The sequence below is a fragment of the Polypterus senegalus genome, chromosome 12 (genome assembly GCF_016835505.1).
Source record: "Polypterus senegalus isolate Bchr_013 chromosome 12, ASM1683550v1, whole genome shotgun sequence".
Lineage (NCBI taxonomy): Eukaryota > Metazoa > Chordata > Cladistia > Polypteriformes > Polypteridae > Polypterus > Polypterus senegalus.
Window position 1 is genome coordinate 96,044,565 of NC_053165.1, and position 23,688 is coordinate 96,068,252.

General features: G+C 39.5%; 1 protein-coding gene across 2 annotated transcripts in view; it reads left to right on the forward strand.

Moving 5' to 3' along the window:
• Positions 1 to 23,688, forward strand: part of LOC120541399 (cytosolic carboxypeptidase 4) — a 917,845-nt gene that overhangs the window by 172,861 nt on the left and 721,296 nt on the right. For both annotated transcript variants that reach the window (XM_039772988.1, XM_039772990.1), the window contains exon 3: positions 2,299 to 2,362. In XM_039772988.1, the coding sequence (XP_039628922.1) occupies positions 2,299 to 2,362 (64 nt within the window). The remainder of the gene's footprint in view (positions 1 to 2,298; positions 2,363 to 23,688) is intronic.

Here is a 23,688-nt window from a genome sequence, read left to right on the forward strand (position 1 = left end):
TGGTACTTTGTCTCTCCGGAAAATCCTTGGGTACCGTTGGTTTGACTTTGTGTCGAATGAACAGTTGTTCATGGAGTCTCGAATGAGGCACATTACCTGCATTGTGAGGGAGCGTCAGTTACATCACTACAGCCATGTGGTGTGTTTCCCCGAGGGTAATCCGGCTCGTAAGATCCTCATTGTTGGGGACCCGAGTGGCTGAAGCAGGCCAAGGAGTCGCCCACGTAACACCTGGCTGCGGCAGATACAGGGTCATTTCCGGAGGGTGGGACTGGACCGCATGTCTGCCTCGGGGGTTGCAAACCAGGATCCCGAGTTGTTTCGCCATGTAGTGGGTGCGGCAACGCACTGTACCAGTGCATGCAATGTGCTGTAAGTTGTAGAGAGCAAACCTTTGCTATTGAAAAAATTGTATTCCTATCATTAGTCCTTAACAATTGTCTATAGAAGTAACGGAAGTTACTTTAAAAAAATATGAGATTGTTGGTATTCTGTGATTACTCAAACATTCCTGTCACCAGCATCTTGCAAATGGTAAGCAGCATTTGTGGCTTCTGTCACTATGCAAAACAAATAAGACTTCTTAAGACCTTTCATGTATGAGGACCAACATGTACCGTAACAATGCAGTAGGAACGGCCTGTTAACTTCATGTTTTTTCTGATAACAACAAATAGAGCAGTGGGCGTAGCAGCATTGTGGGTACTTTATGCTCCCTGACATTTCCACTGCAGAAGAAATGCTGACAGGCGCCTGTGGTCAGTTTCAAGCTGTGATCACTGAGATCGCTTTCAGTGAGCAAATCTTTATTTTTAAGCCTGCAATTTTTGGCTAGATTTAATTTTGCTTCATCTTAGTGCACAGTTCCTGCAATTTGTATCTGTCTACCGACAGGTGCCAGCCTGCTCTGTCATGTGTCTCAATGTGAAATGGTGAGAACAATAGACGCATGGTGACCAGAATGCAACAATGCCCTCATCCTGTGTCTGCCAGTCATGTGTACTCTCTTGAGAACTGGTATTATTTTGCTTTTGAACACATTCTAATCTCTTCCATTAAGTAAAATGTTCTGAATTCTGATGAGTGCGCATTCATGGAGAGATGTACAGCTCTCAGTCAATGCCAACATAAACTCACTGGTCAACAACTCTGCATAATTGAAATTCAGTGCTTTTGTAAGAGAAGAGTGGGCATTGTGCTTAGAGAGTAGGGCTTCTGCACTGTTCATAATAAGGTCAAGGTCCACATTAGGCATTCTTGGTTTGCTATAATCTAAGTGCAATAAAATAGAGGTGTCTTTATTAGAATCTTCAATTCCATGTGGCCATCAGGATAATTTTTATATTTGTACTTGTCTATTTATTTTTAACTTTCAACAATCTTATAAATAACAATAATGAAAGATTATTGGTAACATATTAAAGCAATTTTATAAATCTGTATATTCAGATAAAGGGTCAGGGGGGACCTTTGCCTGACCTGGCAGCACATGGGACTCAAGATACACAACACAGCTCTGGATCAGGCATCAAGCTTTTACAATAGCTCAGTTTTTAATATGTGGGGGGAAACGAAATACCCAAAATAAAAACACACAAACTACACACAGACAACTCCAAGGCTGGAACTGAATACTGAGACTATGCAAACCACCATCCCACCCTGAAAAACAGTTTCTTTTTCCATATACGCTACTGTACCAGCAGTTGTCAATATATTGGATTATCATTATTTGCACAACTGTATTCATCCAAAGCCACAAGTTGTTACCCACAGACTACTGTAGTTGTCATCCATTGTTCGGACCAGTAAGCATAATAATAGTTTTTCATGCAGGTTTGTTTACTGTCTTTCCACCGAAGCTAGGCTATGGCTTTCACCAAAACTGTAATCGGCGGGAGAGTAAATAGATTACGAAATGGAAATAATTTAAAGAATTGATAATTAACTGGTAAAACAACATGTTTTATAAGCTCGAGTCTACTAAATGTACTACAGCTTGACAACAGCATCTGTGTTATGTTATATGTTACGAAGGGAACCAGACATTCAATCATTTCAAAGCTATTTCACTATATTATTATTATTAAATAGTGCCAAAACAGTAGAATACACACTTCAAAATAGTATTAGGTCATCATTTCAAACAGTAATAAGAACAATCCTAAAAACAAACTTCTTTTTTACATAATATAGAAGTTTGGATTTACATGCCTGCCGGGCAGTTTAACACTGAATTTTTGTTTTGTTTTTCTCTCTCTTGACTTATTTATTATTTATTTATTATTTTCATTGCAGAACTCCAATGATAATGAGAGCACTCTCAACATCCTTAGCGTCTTGGATGAGCTTCTATCTGCAGGTGAGCAAAAATTCATAGGAAAGGCTGTACTGCACTGTGGATTTGAGTACACGTAGTGTTTAGAAATACCAATGATAGCACCTTTTATAATCTTTGGAATCAATTTATTGTTAATTAGCGTGTAAATGTTTCTAACTCTTAGTCGTAATGATCACAAAACCACAGAAACATGATGAAGTGGTGTGGCTACACTCTGTGCTCCAACTCGTGCGGTTGATTAAGAGATGAGTTAACCTTTTGATTTGGTATTCCTCTGATGTGACTAAATGCATTAGCTTATTAATATATTAATTTCTAATATAGTGAATTTATCATAATGGGAAAAACAGATCTCATCAGTAAAACAAACCCAAAGTGCATGGAGAGTATGTAAGTTCTCATCCGGAGAGTATGTAAATTCTCACAGAGCTGAGCATAAAACACTGGAGGACAGACGAATAGACAACGGAATAAAAATAAATTGACTCACTCAAAGTTGGAAGATAGGACAAATGTTGATCAAAAATAAAATTTAAAAATCCCAGAAAAGAAAGTTCTTCAAAAATAACAACTTTCATATGCTAGTACTCCTCTACCAGAGTACTATAATTGAGCTTGTGGCTTTTTCTTAAACACAATTGCCTCTAAAACTGTGTGACTGCACTTCCATGATGCCACAGACATGCACATACATAGGACACATCCTATAGCAATGTTATAGCAATTAAAAATCCAAACTAAAGGAGCCATGACCTGACTGCAAAACAAATAAAAAAAAATTAATGATTGAGTTATTCGCATAAATCATAATGGGACTCTCCTGGCCACCTGGTCCTTTACATGCTAAGCAGGCAGCAGTGGTACACAGAACAATGAGGAATAAGCATACAAGAGATACCAGACAGGGAGAATGTGGCCAAAATGAGAAACAGAAGAGAGAGTATGTCCACACTGGGGGTGGCAGATCTGTAGAGATCCATCCCTCTCTTTTCAAATCTGATCAATCTGCCAGATGGTCATCAAGCACTCCTTAGTAGTTTCAGGTACAAAGAAGTAACCAGCCCTGGACAGACTGGCAGGGTGTACAGTGTTTTATGCATATATTACTTCGCTGGTTTTCTCAATAAACTATGTTGGTATTCTTCAATGTTTTCTTCTCAATTCCAGATAGCACTAAGTGCTTACTTATCTTATAAACTCCAATACAAAAATAAAAGGTCTCTAATAGTAGCTAGTAACTTCCTACTGGAGAACTTCCATTACTACTTGACTACACACTTGGTCCTAAACTACATTTATTTCTATAACACGCTTTCATTCAAATGATGTAGCTCAAAGTGCTTTACAAAATGAAAAATATAAGAAAGAATAAAGTAAGGTCCGATGGCCAGGAGGACAGAAAAAACAAACAGAAAAACTCCAGAGGGCTGAAGAAAAAAAAACAAAATCTGCAGGGGTTCAGAGGCCACGGGACCACCCAGCCCCCAGTGGGCATTCTAGCTAACATTAATGATCTCAATCAGTCCTCATGGTTTTCCGGTTTCACGTGGAAGAATTAGATGATGATGGTCATGTGGACCTCTGACCTTCAATCTATCAAGGTAGGGACTGCACGGTGCTTTGATCAGGTGGTGGTGGCACAGAAACCCATAAAAAGAGCAGCAGCGAAAGTAGGGGTTAGTGTGGATTGTGGAGCCATGAGAAAAATGATAATTAAATGCATATACAGAATATCAGGGTTACACTAAAATGAAGCTATGAGAAAGCCATATTAAAGTAATGAGTTTTTAGCAGTTTTTTAAAACTGCTCTACTGTATTAGCCAGGCGAATTTCTGTCGGTAAGCTATTCCAGATTTCAGGTGCATAACAGCAGAAGGCCGCCTCACCACTTCTTTTACGTTTAGCTCTTGAAATTATAATCACACACTTATTTGAAGATCTAAGGTTATGATTTGGAGTGTAAGGTGACTGCTGAGAACTCCCTAACTTGAACATATACTACTGAAGAAAAGGTTCAACCATCATGACAGACATTTAATGTCCGCATAATGACACAATGGGATGGATAAGACATTGTCTAGAAGTTGCAAGTTATCCATGTAGACAAGGATCCCAAAAAAGCTAGTTACCAGCCAATGATGTACATTTGCATTACATTTAAGTAAAGTATTAAATAATATTTAATTAACTATGAGACATTATGATGGATATATTAGAGGCAAAGACTGTGGGGATCACCATAGATGGATTGCTGGATGGACTACATTGCTGAACTACAGACTTTCTCTGTGCTGGTTTGCTCTGAAGTAAAGTAGTCCCGAATTACTTGCTTTAATATCAGTGCCTATACTTCTCATTTGTCCCCAGACTACTAAAAGTCTTTTGCCCCGATTTGCTTTCTACATCCATGTTGCTACTTCTTTTGTCAGGTTTTCCCCCAGAGACTTGTGCCTCCTTCTTTTCTGTCTTCTCAGGGCCTCCCATCAAAGGTCTAATCTTCCATTACTGTGACTTCTACTAGGTGTAATTCTCCATTTGCCATGCTGCAAGTAAGCGTTCTGTAGTCAACCTCAACAATACACTGCGCCAACCTCAAATACGCTTTACATATGCCACATAAAGATCTTACAGTGTATGTGTGTGTAACAGGCACTTAACTTAGGTATTAACAGCAGGCATGCAAAGCCTTACAGTTCAACCATTTAGTTTGGCCAGCTTGATTCTTATTTTAATGTGATTGTATCTGGAAAAGTCATGCTCAAATACGCCCACAAATTTGCTACTGCTGTGAGGAGTGTGAAATCCCCACTTCAGGCATATCGTACGTGTAGTCAAGGATACATCAAAATGACTGCATTTGACAAAGTTTGTTAGATGAAGCAAAATAACTGGCATACCCATTGCCTCCTACTCTGAACTGTGCAGAATACGAGCGATCAAGCAGCAGACATACTGTTAATTGTTGTGGCCCATGTCTTAATAAGCATATTCTTTTAGTGCCCCCCCCACTCTGTTCTTAAAATATGTTCCTGTCTGTGATCATTACAAATGCTCCTGCTATGACTTTCCATTAAGACATTTCCAGTATGTACATGTACCAGTCATGCTTGATTGTGGGTTATTTTAACAGTAGCCCCCCTACCTCGTATTTGTTACATATTCTTCTTTTTTAATTCTGTTTTGAAGATACTCTATCTGTTTAGAATACAAATTTCAAATGTTTTTAAATCAGCTTGCTTTGTTATTTTGTCTCTCTTGTTTGACCATGATCTTTCACCTTCTTTAAAATGTGCCTTTGTTTAAAAGGGTGAAATTCTCTTTTATGATTTCCCTTTATTTCTTCTTCCTCTTTTTGGAAATATATGTAATCTAACCCTAAATGGCTTGCAATCCCCCTGTGTCCCAACAATCCCAAATAGAATTAAGCAGGTTAAAGCAATCCTATATATATCGGTCAATACTGCTGTGCAAACCGCTACACAATCAAATTAATGTAGGCAAGCAGGAAAGGGAGAAGGTGCTCAATGGAGTTTAGAATATGAGGCCTTTGCCTGACTGAGGAGAGAAACAGCTGAAGAAATGGTGCAAAAAAAGCATCCCCCCTACTTCTCTATTTGCATGTTTTAAGGTCTGTCATTTTATGTTGTACACATTGTCATCAACCAAAGTAAAGTACCAGTCACAGAGGAAAAGGCTTGATGGCGTGTCAAATAATGACAAATGTAAAAGCAGTGCAAAACAGTGAGTACAGAAGCGGATTTAAAGCTCTCTTGAAGTGGTCAGTACAGAGGTGGGAGCTCCGTTCTTTAGTCTGTTCTCTTCATGTGTTCAATACTTTTTTCCTGTGTCATTCCACTTTATTACACATAAGTTAATTTGTTTTGATTTCTTTGTATGTGTGGATTACTTTGGTTGTTACCGACATCTGGTGAAACTTTCATGTCAATTGTCCCATTAGAAATTTATTTACTGAGAAAAACATTGACGAGTTCAATGCTTATTTTAAATATTGTTGTTTGCTTTCAAATTCTGCACAAATGCCTAGCAGTGGTGAAAGGTCTGAATGGGGAGTCAGGTGTGAGGAGTCCTCTGTAGCTGGATACACTTGATTAATCTAGAAAAGAGTAATGTATATAGCATTCCACAAGACAAAGTCCACATTGTAATGTTCTCTGATTTTTACAACTTTTTTTATGTAAACTGCTCAAAAAAATTAAAGGAACACTTTGAAAACACATCAGATCTCAATGGGAAAAAGAAATCCTCCTGGATATCTATACTGATATAGACTGGGTAATGTGTTAGGAACGAAAGGATGCCACATCGTTTGATGGAAATGAAAATGATCAACCTACAGAGCCCTGAATTCAAAGACGCCCCAAAAATCAGAGTGAAAAAATTATGTGGCAGGCTAGTCCATTTTGCCAAAATTTAATTGCAGCAACTCCAAATTGTACGCAGCACTTTGTATGTCCCCTGTGTTCTTGTATACATGCCTGACAACATCAGTGCATGCTTCTAATGAGATGACAGATGGTGTTGTGGGGGATCTCCTCCCAGATCTGGACCAGGGCATCACTGAGCTCCTGGACAGTCTGAGGTGCAACCTGGTGGCATTGGATGGACCAAAACATAATGTCCCAGAGGTGTTCTATTGGATTTAGGTCAGGAAAGTGTGGTGGCCAGTCAATGGTATCAATCATCCTCCAGGAACTGCCTGCATACTCTCACCACATGAGGCCAGGAATTGTCGTGCACCAGGAGCCACTGTACCAGCATAGGGTCTGACAATGGGTTCAAGGATTTCATCCTGATACCTAATGGCAGCCAAGGTGCCTTTGTCAAGCCTGTAGCGGTCTGTGTGACCCTCCATGGATATGCCTCCCCAGACAATCATTAACCCACCACCAAACTGCTCATGTTGAATGATGTTACAGGCAGCATAATGTTCTCCATGGATTCTCCAGACCCTTTCACTTCTGTCACGTGCTCAGGGTGAACCTGCTCTCATCTGTAAAAAGCACAGGGCACCAGTGGTGCATCTGCCAATTCTGGTATTCTATGGCGAATGCCAATCGAGCTGCATGCTGCTGGGCAGTGAGCTCAGGGCCCATTAGAGGACATGGGGGCCTTGGGTCAACCTCATGAAGTCTTTCTGGTTGTTTGGTCAGAGACATTCACACCAGTGGCCTGCTGGAGGTCATTTTGTAGGGCTCTGGCAGTGCTCATCCTGTTCCACCTTGCCCAAAGGAGCAGATACTGGTCCTGCTGATGGGTTATGGACCTTCTATGGCCCTCTCCAGCTCTCCTAGAGTAACTGCTAGTCTCCTAGAATCTCCTCCATGCCCTTGAGACTGTGCAGGGAGACACAGCAAACCTTCTGGCAATGACACGTATTGATGTGCCATCCTGGAGAAGTTGGACTACCTGTGCAACCTCTGCAGGGTCCAGGTATCACCTCATGCTACCAGTAGTGACACTGACTGTAGCCAAATGTGAAACTAATGAAGAAACAGTCAGAAAAGATGAGGAGGGAAAAATGTCAGTGGCCTCCACCTGTTAAACCATTCCTGTTTTGGGGGTCATCTCATTATTGCCCCTCTAGTCCATCTGTTGTTAATTTCATTAACACCACAGCAGCTGAAACTGATTAACAACCCCCTCTGCTACTTAACTGACCAGATTAATATCCCATAAGTTTCATTTACTTTATGCTATACTCTGATTAAATAGTGTTCCTTTAATTCTTTTGAGCAGTATATTTCTAGCTCAATATACTGTACATCAATTACAGGGGTTTAAAATGCAGAGATTTCAAATATGAGGTTGGCTTTTGGGTTTCAGGTACTATAACAATGTTAAAAAAAAAAAAAAATTCATATTTTCCCAGAATGCAATTTTGTCTTTTTCTCAGGTGCCCCCATTTTGTTAATGTCGTTGCTATGATTAGTCCTCTGGTGTGTTCACCAGACTGCTTTAGTGGCCATGTTATATTGAAGTTTGACAGATAAATCCAAGAATTGCTGTTTCAAAGACTATTAGCTGATTATTTCCAAGGTTGAATAATACATCATAGTGTTCATGACTCTGAATTTTTAATGACTTTTTTGTTCTGACTGTTGCGTCTTTACTTTGATTCTTGGGTTTAGGCTTGGTTCTGGCCTCTTGTTAACAAAATTGGCACAAATCAATTTTCACATTCCTCTCCTGGTGTCCTCTCATTTAAAATACTACCTCCTGTCTTTGAGGTAGTACACACACGTGTCTTTATGAACGTTTACCCTAAAATGAGCTAAGTCCACACTAAAATACACTGAGTGTTCTACTAAGCCATAATCAAGAATGGCTTGTTTACATGTAATCTTCTGTAGATATAGCTGCCCATTCCTGTTTGCCTTCTGTGTTGTGTGCCATGTGAGTTGAAAGAAAATGCAGACAACAGTCAGCTGGCGCCAATTCTTTATTCTAACACAAGCAAAAAAAAAAAAGAAAGGGGAGTCGCACAGGGAATCAAGTTCTCTCTCTTTCTCTTTTACTCCCCTTCAGCATTCACAACCATTTACACAAATAAAACTATTTACATACATGGATCTTAAAAACAACTCACCTTACACAAGAAGTTATAACGATAACATAGACACAGATGGCCGGGGTTCTTGTCTGGCCGGGACGCCTCTTCATTCTATGGCTGGGGGAGCAAACCTGGTCAGGACAATACCTCCCCCAGAATGCTGGATGGCAGCCCCCCTGGGTTGCATTGGGGCCACGGGCATGGGATTTTGCAGTTCTTCTGCCACACCCGGAACTGCAGCCGGAAATAGGTCATCAAATACATGGAGCACTTCTTGGTGGGCTATAAAAGGAGCCAGCAGCCACCACTCCCGGAGCCGGTGGAAGGGGACGGAGCTTGCGAGTGCAGAAGTAGAGGCGACAGAATACGTGGGAAAAGAGAAAGGAAGGACTGAGCCATTATTGTGGGTTGGTGCACTGTGTGTATTGTGCTGAAAAAGAATAAAAGTGTGTGTTTGGACATCTGGCTGTCTCAGTGTCTGTCTGTGTCTGGGCATCTTTCACATGGCATCCCAGATGGGACTCTCTGCTTGATGAAAGACAGGGACCCGTCAGTAAAAATAATTTTGTGGACATCTGGTGTCGTTTCTGTCTGTGTCTGGGGTTCAAGTTCCAAAGCACATGCCTTACACAAGCAAAAAATAGAAAGGTCTAAGTAAATCAAAATTAGAAAGAGTCAAGTGAGAGAGCTTTGAATTCACGTCTTACCCCTTCAGTGCTCACACCATACCCGGTGCCCTCACTAAAGGAGCAGACACACACAGTGCTGGGATGCAACACCAATTAACGTCCCATGACAAGACAAGGATGAACATTATTAATTAACTGTATTGATTAACTGTATCGATGGGGAGTGCTGATTTTAGGAAAGTTCACTATCTACATACATAAAATATATTAAAGGCTACATAGGCACATATGGGAAACGGCAGAAACATCAGATTGTAAACATGTTAAAATGGTAAAACAAACATTAGCACTTGCGGTCATAGCATTTACCTTATATACTCGCGGATAAGTTCTCCCGTGGATAAGTCAGGAGTTGATTTTATCGTATAATTTCTGGTATTTATAATGTCAGTCGTATAAGTTGAATGTGGAAAGCTCACGCTATTGGTCCAAGAGATTATGATATGCTAACGCCCACCTGAGAGAGTAACCATGGAGCACACAGCCTTTTTTTTCTATGTGGGTGCGGTAATGTGCTGTATCAGCGTGTGCTCCTAACCAATCTCTCTCTATTGTGCCTACGTGATTAAACGGTAATACCCAAACTATTCCAAAGCAACGTTTGCACTAATTTGTGTTTTTTGTATCTCACACCATTATACACCTTTATCGTAAGAACGTCCCTTATCTGCGATGGAGCGTTCAATCAGAAGAAAATATGAAGCTGGTTTTAAATTAAAAGTCGTTGAAGTGGCGAAAGAAATTGTTAACTGCGCTGCTGCAACAAAATCTGATGCGTCTGAGAAACTGATGGAAGATGGGAGGAGGCAAGAAGATGTAAAAAAAAAGAAAATTTACGTGTTGTATTTTTCGGGTTTCAAGAAACAACCTATACATGATTATACAGTGGAACCTCGGGTCACGAACGTCTCTGAACACGTACAAATCAGGTTATGACCAAAAAGTTCGCCAAACTTTTGCATCTGTTCATGACCACAAACTCGGGTGACGAACAAGCCAGTTTCCCTTACGGTTCGTATGCGCCGATGATTTCCGCACATGTTCAGTCTCTCCCGTTACTGTACATTATTCTCAGTGCATCATGCAGAGGGACTCTCCCTCAAAACTGTAACCTACTCTCAACCCAGCTTCCTCCTGTGGTATAGCGAGTCCACAGCTCCTGTCAAAAAGGCCAGTTTTAATAAATAATGACCGCACTCGCAGCTTAGTGAGGGGGCGTGGTGGTGTGTGGCCAAAGCGGTTCCTGAGGAGTTTGTGATGTGGGCGTTTCTCACCTAAGTGTACAGGTGAGAAGCGGTCCACATCCATAATTTTTCCCAGGAGCTGTTGATTGCCACGTCCTCTTCATAAATAGAAGCACAGGAAAGAACGGGAGGTTGCAGGAGAAGACAGGAAGCTGGAGGAGAAAGCCGGTGCAGGAGAAAGAGAGACAGTGAGAGAGCCAATGAGCGTGAGAGAAAGAGAGAGTGAGCGCAAGAGAGAGAGTGAGCGAGCTCACATGCAGCTGAGCAGAGAGCCTAGGTGTCTGTCTCAGTGTTATTCAATGTTTTTACATTTAGTTTACTATTACACTGTGCATTCTATGGCATAATTAAATATTTTTGTGCTTAAAACTCTTTAAAAAAATATATTTACATATAGTTCGTACGGTCTGGAACGGATTAATTATATGTACATACAATCCAATGGGGGAAATTACTTCGGGTCATGACCAAATCGGGTTACGACCAGAGTTTTGGAACGAATTACGGTCGTGACCCGAGGTTCCACTGTATTTGAGACAGAGGCACGCACACACACAGGCATGCGAGACAGAGGCACACACACATAGGCGCTCCAGGCTTGCGAAAGAGACACACGCACACACGAAAGAGAGAGAGAGCGAACGAGAGAGGGAAGGCTGGACGTATAAGGTAGAAAAGGCTTGTTTTTGTTTTCAGTTCTGTTTACAGCGATCGGTTCATAGCGTGCATTGTGGCAATGTTACTTTTCTTGGTGGTTTATTAAATTATTGATTTTTCAAATGTTCATTTTTTCCCTGTGCTTAAAACACATTAAAAAAAAAGTGTTTTTAGCCAGCGGTTGGTAGCGCTATAGCGTGAACTATTGCAGTGTTAGTTTTCTCTGTTGTTCAAGGTTTTCTCAGTGTTATTCAATGTTTTTACATTTAGTTTACTATTACGCTGTGCATTCTATGGGATAATTAACTATATTTGTGCTTAAAAACTAAAAAAATATATATTTACACACAATTTGTACGGTCTGGAACAGATTAATTTTTTTTACATACAATCCTATGGGGGGAATCACTTCGGGTCACGACCAAATCGGGTTACGACCAGAGTTTTGGAACGAATTATGGTCGCGACCCGAGGTTCCACTGTATTCGGTAGTTAGAAAGTACATTTTAAAGATGATGTTATCTGTTTTTTCACAAGCTAGCTAGCATTACACAGTAGAGGAACCTAAGATGAACATATTTGTCAAAATGAAACAAATAATTAATTAAGTTTATTAATGAGAGCTGTAGCAGCCTGATGGAGTCACATCTGTTTCTTTGAATGTGGGAAATACAAATGGGAGGCTGCAGTCCTTAGTGACACCATCTGCATTTATGGGTGGTGAGGAGAGGGGGTCTGCAAAGGCACTGATAATCACTAGAGACTGGCAGAGCTGGAATCTCCATTGAAATGATATACTGTGGAACTCTGCCCAGAACTCCATTGAAATGATATACTGTGGGACTCTGCCCACCAAATTCAGCACGACAGTTCCATTTGTGAATTATACCTGACTTACCCATTGTTGGCTGTGACATTACATTCTCGTCTTTCTAAGATGGTGGGACAGCCTCCCGTTTTTTTTTTTAATGATGAGTCACTTTCATTGAAAGAAAAAAAATAGAAAATATATTACTGGTGACCTGAACAGGTAAACTGCGAGTGTTATTTTTTTTATTGGATTAAGTAGATGATCAATTCAAAGAAAATATATTTGAAATTATTTTAAAACTGTTTTCAATGAGGGTAAAACGGATCTCGCTCTAGGTAAGGATATGATGTAACATAAATGATAAACTAAAATACTTAAAGGTATTCTGGAGAACAAAACTCAGACCCTACTGACCAGTGAAGACATTGCTCTGTGGCATTCCCATTCTATACATGTCTGTTATGCACCTAGCAGGTGTTTCTATGCTAATGTGATTCTAAAATTGTAAATGATTCTTTTTAAAAGTATTCATATTGTAAAAAGCAGAGAGAAAAGTAAATGTGCTAAATTAATTTTTGAAAGCTGGTATTTTTCTAACTCAGTTAATACAATAATTAGAATGTTACATGGAGCATTCTAGAATGAATTCTCATAGATCTTAGGAATACTGCCGGCTCATAAATATGAAGATGCTGTTTTAAAACTACAATAGTAAAAAATGGTATCAGATCATTGCAACACACTTTAACATCACCATTTTCTGACAAAATACAGCAATATAGATTCAAACATTAAGTAATCAGAGAGCCTAGCAATCACCCATTGTCCAGGAAAAAGCAATGGCTGTGAATAACAATACATTGAATGTAGAACTGAGCAGCTTTGAGGTGAAAAAGAACAAGCCTCAATAGCAGAGTATGAGTATGCAGAATACACATGCTGCCCAACTCAAACACACGACTCTGGAGTGGTCCACTAATAGTACTTACTAGCTCGGAGCAAAATGATTCACTCAGAATTGAATTTGCAAAAAACTTAAGTACTAGGGTGTTGTACCGTGTTAGCCATTATGATTGTAGTGAAAAATCAAGCAAAATGACACCTTTTATTTGCTAATTAAAAAGATTACAATATGCAGAAGGGGCCTGAGTTGCCTTGAAAGCTTGCATATTGTAATTTTTTTAGTTAGGCAATAAAAGATGTCATTTTGCTTGACTTTTTACTACAAAAAACTTGTGTTTCACTTTGCGAAACAAATTGCATTTTGCTTCTAGCAAAATTTTTACCTTTGACACAAGAAAGAAGACATTTAGTTCCTGTCTAGAAGTGTTTTCATGTATTAGTTACACACGTGCCTGCCTGTCATTTTGTATTTAAAACAAGGAAGTTTGTGCTTAACAGTAGTAAGATTTTCCTCTACAGAAAAGACAGTAATATGTATGATGGTGCATTTTAGTGTATCTTTGCGTGGAAAATAGGAAGCATGTCATATTTTCAAATTAATGAAGTGCACTCCTATGCAGTGATGTGCACAAGTGGCATACATAAAATGGATTTTACTGCTGTGTTATTATACAGTAGATTACATACAAGCTTTACCCCGCTGCAGAAAAATACCAAAGTGTGAATGAGGATTTAGGGAGCAGTGTTCTTTATTTTCCACTCCAAAAAACCTTTAATACTCCACAAATATCTTTAGTGAGTTTCTCGTCTTGAAAATGTGAAATCATTTGTGAAACTGATTTTTAGTGTCAGTTTTGAAAAACTGCATATGAACTGTTCATCACTAGCGCTATCCACCATGTGGAAAGTTGAGTCTTGGACAGCATGAGGTCAGTAAACACCTGAGAAAACATTTTTCTCCATACTGTATCTGGTCTTTCTGCACCAGGACTTTGTGCTTCTTTCAGACAGGTGGATGACGCTGCTGGTTTCTTTTTAATGGAATAGAAGGAGCACACGTCAGGCTTCTTTAGTGGGTTATCAAATTTGGAACTGTTATGGGGTCCTTCTCAGTGGTGGGTCAAGATCAGTCAGTATGATGTCTGGTGCTTCATGCCTTCCTGATACTATTCTGCTTTCTTTTTTTTTCAAATTACTGTGGCCAAATTTAAGGGAAGAAATTTTACTAAACTGTTTGTACCTCTTTGGTGGCATGCGTAGTTATGTTACAGCCAAAGTCTCTGCTCTGGCTCAAGTGTTTTTTTTTTTAATTTAACCTTTTTGTTATTTTTTTTATAATATTATTTTGTACATTTTGTGATCGAATATGATTTTCTTTTCTTTCATCATATATTAGGTCATTCTTTAATGAATATTATCTTGTTTAGTAAGCATTTACTGTTTTATGTTAATTCTGTTAGTTATTGTTTTTGTGAAATTTCTTTTTTGAGCCTAAGGATGCAGTGCTGCAGCTGTATGACCTCCACAAGGACTTCATGCGTTTGGGAAATTCTCAGCCCTAGCACTGTGGCATTTGCTTTCAGTCTGTTTTGTTCATCTCTATCTCTTGTGAAAGAATCTGTATTAACTTTGTTAATACATGTTTATGATTTTCTGCTTTTCAGTTCTTGGCTCAGGTTTTTCATTCTGTCTCTTGATAATGGACTTGGTTCTGAGCTGTTCCTTCTGTCATAAGTTTTTGATTTCTCATTGTTTGTGTTCTTGCTCTGAATGTTTCTTAAAAATTTCTTATATATAAACATCTACATGTGGAAGTGTGTGTGTGTGTGTGTGTGTCTGTCCGGCCTGGAAGTGAGTGGTGGAGTCAGGATAAGCGCTCTGTCTCCGAGGAAACAGAAAACTCACTTAGCCGCTAATAACATAAGTGAGGGCAGCATATCAGCAAAACAAAACCTCAGAAGAAAGACAAAGTCGCTTAGCCACTAACATCAGAAAAACGGTATCCCTTTTACCTTTCCTCCCGCCACTAATGCACAAGCGAGGCGAACACGTCAGCAAAACGAAACCTCAGAAGAATCGACAAAGTCACTTAGTTGCTTACATCAGCAAAACGGTATCCCTTTTACTTTTCCTCCCGCCGCTAATTCAAAAGCGATGTCAGCACGTCGGCAAAATGAATCCTCCTAGGAGAGAGATGCCCAGAGTAGTTCCTTTCAATTACCTGACATCTCTACATTTCATTTTTTTTTCTGACAATTTCAATAGTTTCTAGGACCCTAGGATTTCTACAGCACAGCTAGTTTAATTATAAAGAAACATTATTTTTACTGTGGGCCACAGGTTTTCCATGGTTCCCTTCTCCCTTTTTACTTTTTTTATGAAATATGTATTTTAGCCTGTGCAACTCACAGAGGCTGCTTTTTGAGTCCTGAGGCTTTGACTATATGATTCTCTGGAGCTAGAGAGGCCTATTTTCAAAGGTGGAGGCTTTGGTTCAGCTTTTTGAGCTAGGTAGATCAAACCCTGTGCTGAATGGCCATGTTTGGGAAACGTTCAAACCAAATGTAAACACACAACCAAGGCTAAAAGTCTTTGGTTTTGCAGCACAGGCAAGAAGACAATTTCACATACCGCAAAAATATTTTTGAAGATAAGAAATTGCATTGAACATATGATAGAAAATTGAAAAAAAAAATCTTTAAAGAGTTACTATAAAAATTTTAATAATACGGTAAATTACTGAAGGATGCTTATTAGTTGTCCTGCCTGTCTTGGGAAGGCCACACTAACTTTGAATGCAGAAATGTCACTGATCTTAACATTTTATTAAAGTGGCAGTATTAGAGACACCATTCCTAAATGCAAGCACAAATGTATTAGAATTTTAAGCAGAGAGTCCTTTTCCAAAAAAACTGAACTAAAAGAGTCCCTCAAAGCTCTTAGTCATTGTCTTGAACCAAAAGACCATAGGTTGTTTAATACTTATATACTGTAAATGCTAGGGGTCACTGTTGCCCCATTATACCCAACAGACAGATGCAAAGGACACAGGATAAAAACACAAAGAAGTATTTTATTAGTTCTTCTCTTTTGCCCAGAGGGGACTGGGATCCCTACAGATTTTATTTTTTTTCTCCAGCCTCTAGAGTTTCTTTTTGTTTTTTCTGTCCACCCTGGCCATCGGACCTAACTTATTCTATGTTAATTAATGCTGACTTACGAGGTGTGGCAGAAAAGTAATGAGACTGGCAACACTGCAAGCGATCTGGCAACACTGCGCTGTTGTCCTTGATAGAGCACGTGTATCAGTACCCTCCCACAGCTCAGTGCGAGTTTCAACTCCTTCCGTTAACTACGTGATTTTTGTGACTGCTATTAGCGAAGTTGTGTTTTTGGTTGTGCGTCACGCAAAATGGAACAGCGGAATTTGGAGCAACGTTGTGCCATTAAATGGCAAGTGTGACGTTTGAAAAGTTAAAACAAGCCTATGGGGAACATTCTTTATCCCGAGCTCAAGTTTTTCGCTGGCACAAATCATTTTTGGAAGGCAGAAAACACGTTGAACATGAACACCGTTCAGGGAGGACTTCAACTTCGAAAACCAATGAAAACATCGAACGTGTGAACACTCTTGTGCGATCATTAAGAATGTTGAGTGAACAATTAAATTTGAACAGATTTACCGTTCATCAAATTTTGACTGAACATTTGCACATGCGAAAGGTCTGTGCCAAAATGGTGCCGAAAAACTGCCCTCTCCATAACAGAATTTTTGACCTCAAAAGGCATTCCTGTGGTTCCCCAGCCCCCTTATTCACCTGACCTCAGTCCGTGTGACTTTTTCCTAAACTGAAAAATGTCCTCAAAGGACATCATTTCGGGACTTTAGAAAACATCCAAAAGAGTGTAATGGACATGCTGAAGACCATACCGGTTGAAGACTTCCAGCGCTGCTACCAACAGTGGGAACAACGTCTCCATCGGTGTGTAGCTGCCCAAGGGAACTACTTTGAGGGGGATAACATTGATGTTTGAAAAAAATAAAAACTTTGGTAAATAAAAAATCAGTCTCATTACTTTTCTGCCACACCTCGTATGTTTATTTTTTACTGTGTCTTTTATTTTTCTATTCTTCATTATGTAAAGCACTTTGAGCTACATTTTTTTGTATGAAAATGTGCTATATAAATAAATGTTGTTGTTGTTGTTTTCCAATAGTGCTCCCCAAGCACCACAGCTACAGTAAACAGGCAAGTAAATCAATACAATTCTCAATAATAATAATAATAATAATAATAATAATAATTCTTTCCTCCACAACTCCCAGCAAGCTCTGTCCTACACCTCCCAACTCCGGCTCGCACGCTGGGTCTCAAGTAGTCCTTTTTATAGTCTTTGACCCAGAAGTGCTTCTGCCCTTCCATCCACATGACTTGCTAGCACTTCCTGGTCAGATGGAGAATTGGTCTCTTCTTCAAATACTTTGGAGCTTCCGTCCTCATGACCTGGGTGTACTTCTGGGCTATAGAAGAGGCATGACTCCTCTTGTCCCTTCACAGCTCCCCCTGGTGGCACCCACGGTACCCAACAGGGCTGAACAACCGAATTCCAAGTTTTTCCATCCTTTGGGCATCCTGGCCGGGTTGAGCTGCCTGGCCGTAAATTATCCTTCACCTAATTAACAAAGTTCAGTCACTTAAAAATGCAGTCCCCAAGAATCTAAATTAAGTAAATACTTTATTTTTCTTTATTAATTATGTGTACAAAATAAAAGCATTAGCATAATGGATAGGCAAAAACAACTGTTACCTTCCATAATCTACCCGTCATGAGCACCAGGCTTGTAAAACACACATAAACAAATACATTTTTTTTTTTATTAATAAAGAAAAATGTGCCACTAGGTAACTAAGGATTATAAAAATGAAAAGTAAACAAAGTTGAAAATGAGAAAAATAATTTGGTGCTATAATCTATAGCAGATCCTATTGTGAACCTAAAAATGGAGATTAAACATTAAGGTATTATGGATGAACCCATGGTGATTTTCTTTGCTCATCTATGGGCAGATGTCACTGTCTGACTGAAATTATAGCTTTAAGAAGATAAAACACCACAGAGCTAGACAAATGTAAAAAAAAGACTTGAACAGAATAAACAAACTAGAGCTCGAAAAAAGAAAAACAGCAAAAAATATTGTACAACGTGGTGTGACTGGGAAAAAGCTTATTTGCAAAATAAATTTCAAAAGAAGAAATCAAGGAATTAAAAAAAAAGGATCAGAAGGGCGGCTCATACCATTGCCCTAAGTATATATTTATAGAGACCAAAACGGCCTCTGCGACATGACATGCCGACTAACACGACCATGCCCTTTGTGTTGTGATGTGTCTGTTTATTAATTATTATACATTTTCCTTTTGGGTGTTTGGTTATTCAAAGATCTCTGCTATGTTATTTGTAGTCCAGGATTTTGATTCCTGCATCAGACTTTTGATTGATTGTGTTTTGCTAGTTATGAATATTCAGAGTATTTTGAAACTTCTTCTACGTCATTTTTGTTAATAACAGGATTCTCCATTTTGGCTAGGTAGTGACTGAGTAATGGAGATCGCAACCCTTAATCACGCAGTGCAGCTATCAAAGCACTTCATCATTTGAGTTTGCTGATAGAAAACTACCTTTTGTGTGCTACCTTTTGCCAGTTTTATTCCTTAGTATTGTATTTCCAGGTTTTGACTGTTACTCTAAGATTTTTGACCAACATCTTAAGATTTTTTTGATCTAATGGTTTTGACCTTTGCTACGTTTTATTTACCTCTCTTTTCCCAATCATTCTCACAAAATCTTTCTGTGTATCACGTGCCGTGACGAAGATCACTAGTCAGAAAAAAATATTAAAATCAAACAGAACAAACTACAAAATACATAAAACAGTTAAAAAATGAGCTGGTACACCAGACACCAGTCCAGCATAAAAAATCAGTCACCATAATGCTTACTGTTGCATATTAAAAGTATGACATTTTTTCACCTTGTTGTCTTAATGATATTTGTATAAATTATGGCTCACTACCAAAAGCATAAATATACATTTTGACATTCTTCCTGCTAATACTTCTAGCATGATTGCTGTCCTCCCAGATGTTTCTGTTACTTCTTTACGGCCAGTAACTCACTAGTGTCACTAAATAATAAATATTGATATTTGTGTCAGAGGTTGGATAGTTTATCTGCTAAATGTATTTATATAATAAGTCAAAAATATAAGAAAGGTTGAAGTGTGGATTTTAACATAAACAGAAAGAGGGTTCAGGTCAATAAACCAAAGCTCCATCTAGTGCTTTCTTAGAGTGACATTAAACTCAGTTAGTACCTCAAGTAAAATTGAATACATCCTTAAATACTTCTAGGCATTTGTAAAAAAAAAAAAAAAAGAAATAAAGAAAAATGTACTTGAAATATTAAAATATTAGGAACTGATAATACGGGTATGTATATTCCACAAAGGAAGACTAATAAAGATAGTTAATAAGAAAAGTAATTCAAAATAGCAAACTAATGAATCATGCACTAAGGATAGTGCTGCCATCAGTACGACAGTTGTTCTTTTGTTTGGTTTTAAATAAGAGAAGGTCGAAGGGACCTCACACGATGAAAGAATACCGTAGCACATATGACACCCGGCCTTCACTGTGATCTAGAAATCGGAAATAAGATTTAGGCAGCACTTTACCTTGTTATTGATATAATTTTAGACTACGAGTATGTATTTTATGTTATAAAACTTTGTTCTTATTTTGTAAATGTGCTCTGTAATTTTAAAGGTGCATAAGTTATGTTTTGTAGTGAAGCTGTAGCATATTATGATCTTTGAGTATGTTTGATGCTGAAAGTAAAGATTCAGAAAGTAAGGGGAAAATGGTATGGCTATCAAAGAATGGGAAATCAGACCAACATTGATCCAAATAGCAGCACAGAGAAAAAATACAGGAGCTCCTTTTTCAAAGCTAGGCTGTCTGTGAATTCATAAAATATAAATTAGGTATATAAAAATAAATAAATGATCAGTGCTGTATAAACACAGCCTCCTGTTATGTCTCTCTTGTTAACTTCTATTGCTTCTTGGCCTTATAAAAGTGTCACATTCCTAGCTGTCCACATAGGTGAAATCAGCTCCCTTTGAAATTGCATGTTTTATGCTCCCATATTCCCAAAGGCATATGGCTAAGTAGAGGAAAGCCTCACTGATATAATGTCAGAAAGATAGGGTCTTTGGCTGCTGGCCAGTGGCCAATTATTCCCTAGGAATATCTTGGACAAATACATGTGTTCTCATCACTGTACACTTGTGAAACTGCTGATAGACAAGTACAACGAGATTTCAGTTTCCTCTTCTGTGCGGGTTACATCAGGTGATAAGAGATTTTAGTTTGTACGGTACGTACAACTTTATGGAATGGGGTTCAAACAAGCTCATTGTAATTGCTGATTTATTTAAAAAATAAATATTAGTACAGAAAGTAAATGAAGTCACAGGTTAATTTTAAAATAGTAATACAAAACTCTTTCCTCACCTAAACTCAACTTTAATTAAACTTTATCCTGGAAGCAAATGTTTATTATAAATCAGAAATAATCAAATTGTGGCCACTACGGGGCACTGGATCACCCCAGACACAATTGCACAGACACAAGCCCTAATATAATAAAAGGGTTTATTGGCATCCAATTACAGCAGGTTTCTCAATTCTTACAATGATCATTCCCTTCACCTTCCATACCACCAGGTGAGCCTTGTCCTCTTCCACCTGACTATGACTCGCCTGGCTGAGATCGAGTGATTTCTTTTATCTAAGACCTGGGAGTACTTCTGATGCTAGGGCATAGCCTGTTGGAAGCACTTCTGGGTCGACAGGAAGTCCCAGAATGAAGGAACTATGAATCCCAGCAGCTCCTCCTCAGAATCCAACAGAGCTGCTCCACAGGACTACAGATCCCAGCATGGCATGCAAACGTCTGTTGGGAATCCCAACCCAAGGATACTGCCATCTAGTGTATTGGGGGAGAAAATGTTCAGCCGTACTCAGTTCCCACAGTTTGGCCGGTTAAGGATCCTTGTTCAATCCCAGTCGGGATGCAGTCCACATGTGTCGTTCATTACAAAATGTTTTTTTGCTTTCACTATAATTTACAGTACAATAAAATGCACAGTGATGGGCAGAATACCGTAAAAAGTATTTATATACACTGAAGGATGGCCCATATTCTTACATGACTGGGACACCATCGGGATGGAAGGACTGGTGGAGAGAATGTGCACGGAGCATTATCTCCCCATGAACACTAGATGGTAGTCCCCCTGGGTTGCAGCGATGCCTTGGATTTCCACAGGGCATCATGGGACATGGAGTTCTTTGGCGCAACCCTTTTGGGTTCCATGTGTGCTGTCAGGGTGGGGGTGCAGAGGCCTACTTCATGGGGCTCCAACCTCACCCAGAAGTGCTTTCAGGCTATGCATACGCAAGCCTAGAAGTACTTCCAAGTGGGAGATTAAAGGAGCTGCCTGCCTCACAGGGACAAGCTAGAGTCGTGAGGTAAAGGACAATGCTTGCTGGAGGAGTGGAGATGGCATAGACAAAGAGAAAAACAGAGAGAGGAAGAAACAAAGTATCTCTGTGTGCTGAACTTATTGTACTTGTGATTGTGGTGTGGGAAACACTTGTTGGAATAGTTTCCCATGAATAAACTCTCTTGTGGTTTTACACTTGTGTTCAAGCCTGTCCGTGTTGGGTGTTTGGGGAGCTAGAGAGCCTCCTACTGCCTGCAATACTGAAAATTGAACATATAGTCCTTAGTGTATTCAGATTTGTATCCTGATTAAATACTCAAAATGTATATCATATTCTGAATACTTCATGAAAACTTTGAATACTTTCAAAAATTGATATATAGCCTACATACATATACATACATACTGTCACAGGTGGCTGGGGGTGACCCAGTCGGGACACTCTGGAGGACCAGAGGAGGGCTTACGCCTCCCCCAGACCACGTGGGGGCGACTGCCTTGGTGGCTATGAGGACCACGGGCACAGAGCTTTGAAGCTCAACCATGGTCACCGCCAGGGGGCACCCCAATGCCTTGGGAGCCCTGGACCTCAGCACTTCCACCAAACCCGGAAGTGCTGGGGGGAAGATGAGCGGGGACACCCAGAGTGCCTCCGGTTGCACAGCCGGCACTTCCACCACACTGGGGAGTGCCGGTGGAAGATTGTCGGGAGGCACCTGGAGTACATCCGGGTGATTATGAATGGGGCCGCCTCCCTCCATATGATGGCTTGAGTCAGGTGGAAGAAGGACGAGGTCTTGGAGGAGAGGAGAGGAGGCGGCCTGAAGAGAAGTGAGGCATTTGATTGGTGGCCTGGACTTTGGGGACTTTTGGGGTGTGTTGCACTTTTGTACATATGGCATTGAAGAATAAACATGTTTTGGGTGACTTGACAGGCTGGGTGACTTGAATGTGTCCGACTGTCTGTGTCCAAGCCAGCTACCACAATACATACATATGTATGTGTTCATTGTGACCCCAACACCTCCCAGTGGTACTCAACAACACTTCATCTCTGTGCTAACACTCTGTTAAAACAGGCAGGAATGGGTTGTCACTGCTGCTTCAACTGCAAGTTCGCAGGCTCACCTCGTAGCATGTCTATCACGTAATGGTTGACATAGGGAACATTTAAAACCAGACTCTGACCTGGCCATGTGCTTACTTTCTATCATCTCTCCTCCAGAATCCAGATTAATCTTTTAATCTGAAGAAGGGAGCTAAAGAAGGTAGAATATTAGTGTCACTGCTTGCTTGCTGTTTGTTTCAGTGATGAAAATGACAGCTCCTGTTTGAATAAAAATGCTTGAGACTGTTCCTGTCTTCACAACAATAAAGCCGATTTTCTCGGAAACCTGAACTCACCTGCTTCTCTTTCATGCAAGTCTGTGACCCACACATCACATTTAATTTAAACATATAGGAAGATCAAGAGCCTGTAGTTAAACTTATTTAAATTAAATTTTGATGCTGAAAATGCACTTTAGTGCCACATGATAAAGAAGCTCTGTTATTGTTTTTTATCAAAATAAGGGAAACCAACTTTTTCAGGAAACTTTTCTTAATAAAAGCTGAATATTTGAAAAAAAACATAACTGTAGCTAAGAGGGTGTTTTACCCATTTCACATTCTTGTGTTTTTTTCTTTTAAAAAACAAACTTAAATAAAAATAAAAAGCAAAGTCAGGTTATGTATTGTTCTGATCACTTAATTGTTTCTGGAGCCATTTTTTCACAGAAACAAAGGGAGCACAGGCAAATCATCTTTTACACAGCCTTTCAATTCCTGGCATCTGGAATAATGAGAGGCGAGCGCACATACGTGTAAACTCCAGATGACATGCTCTGAGTTGTGTAACTG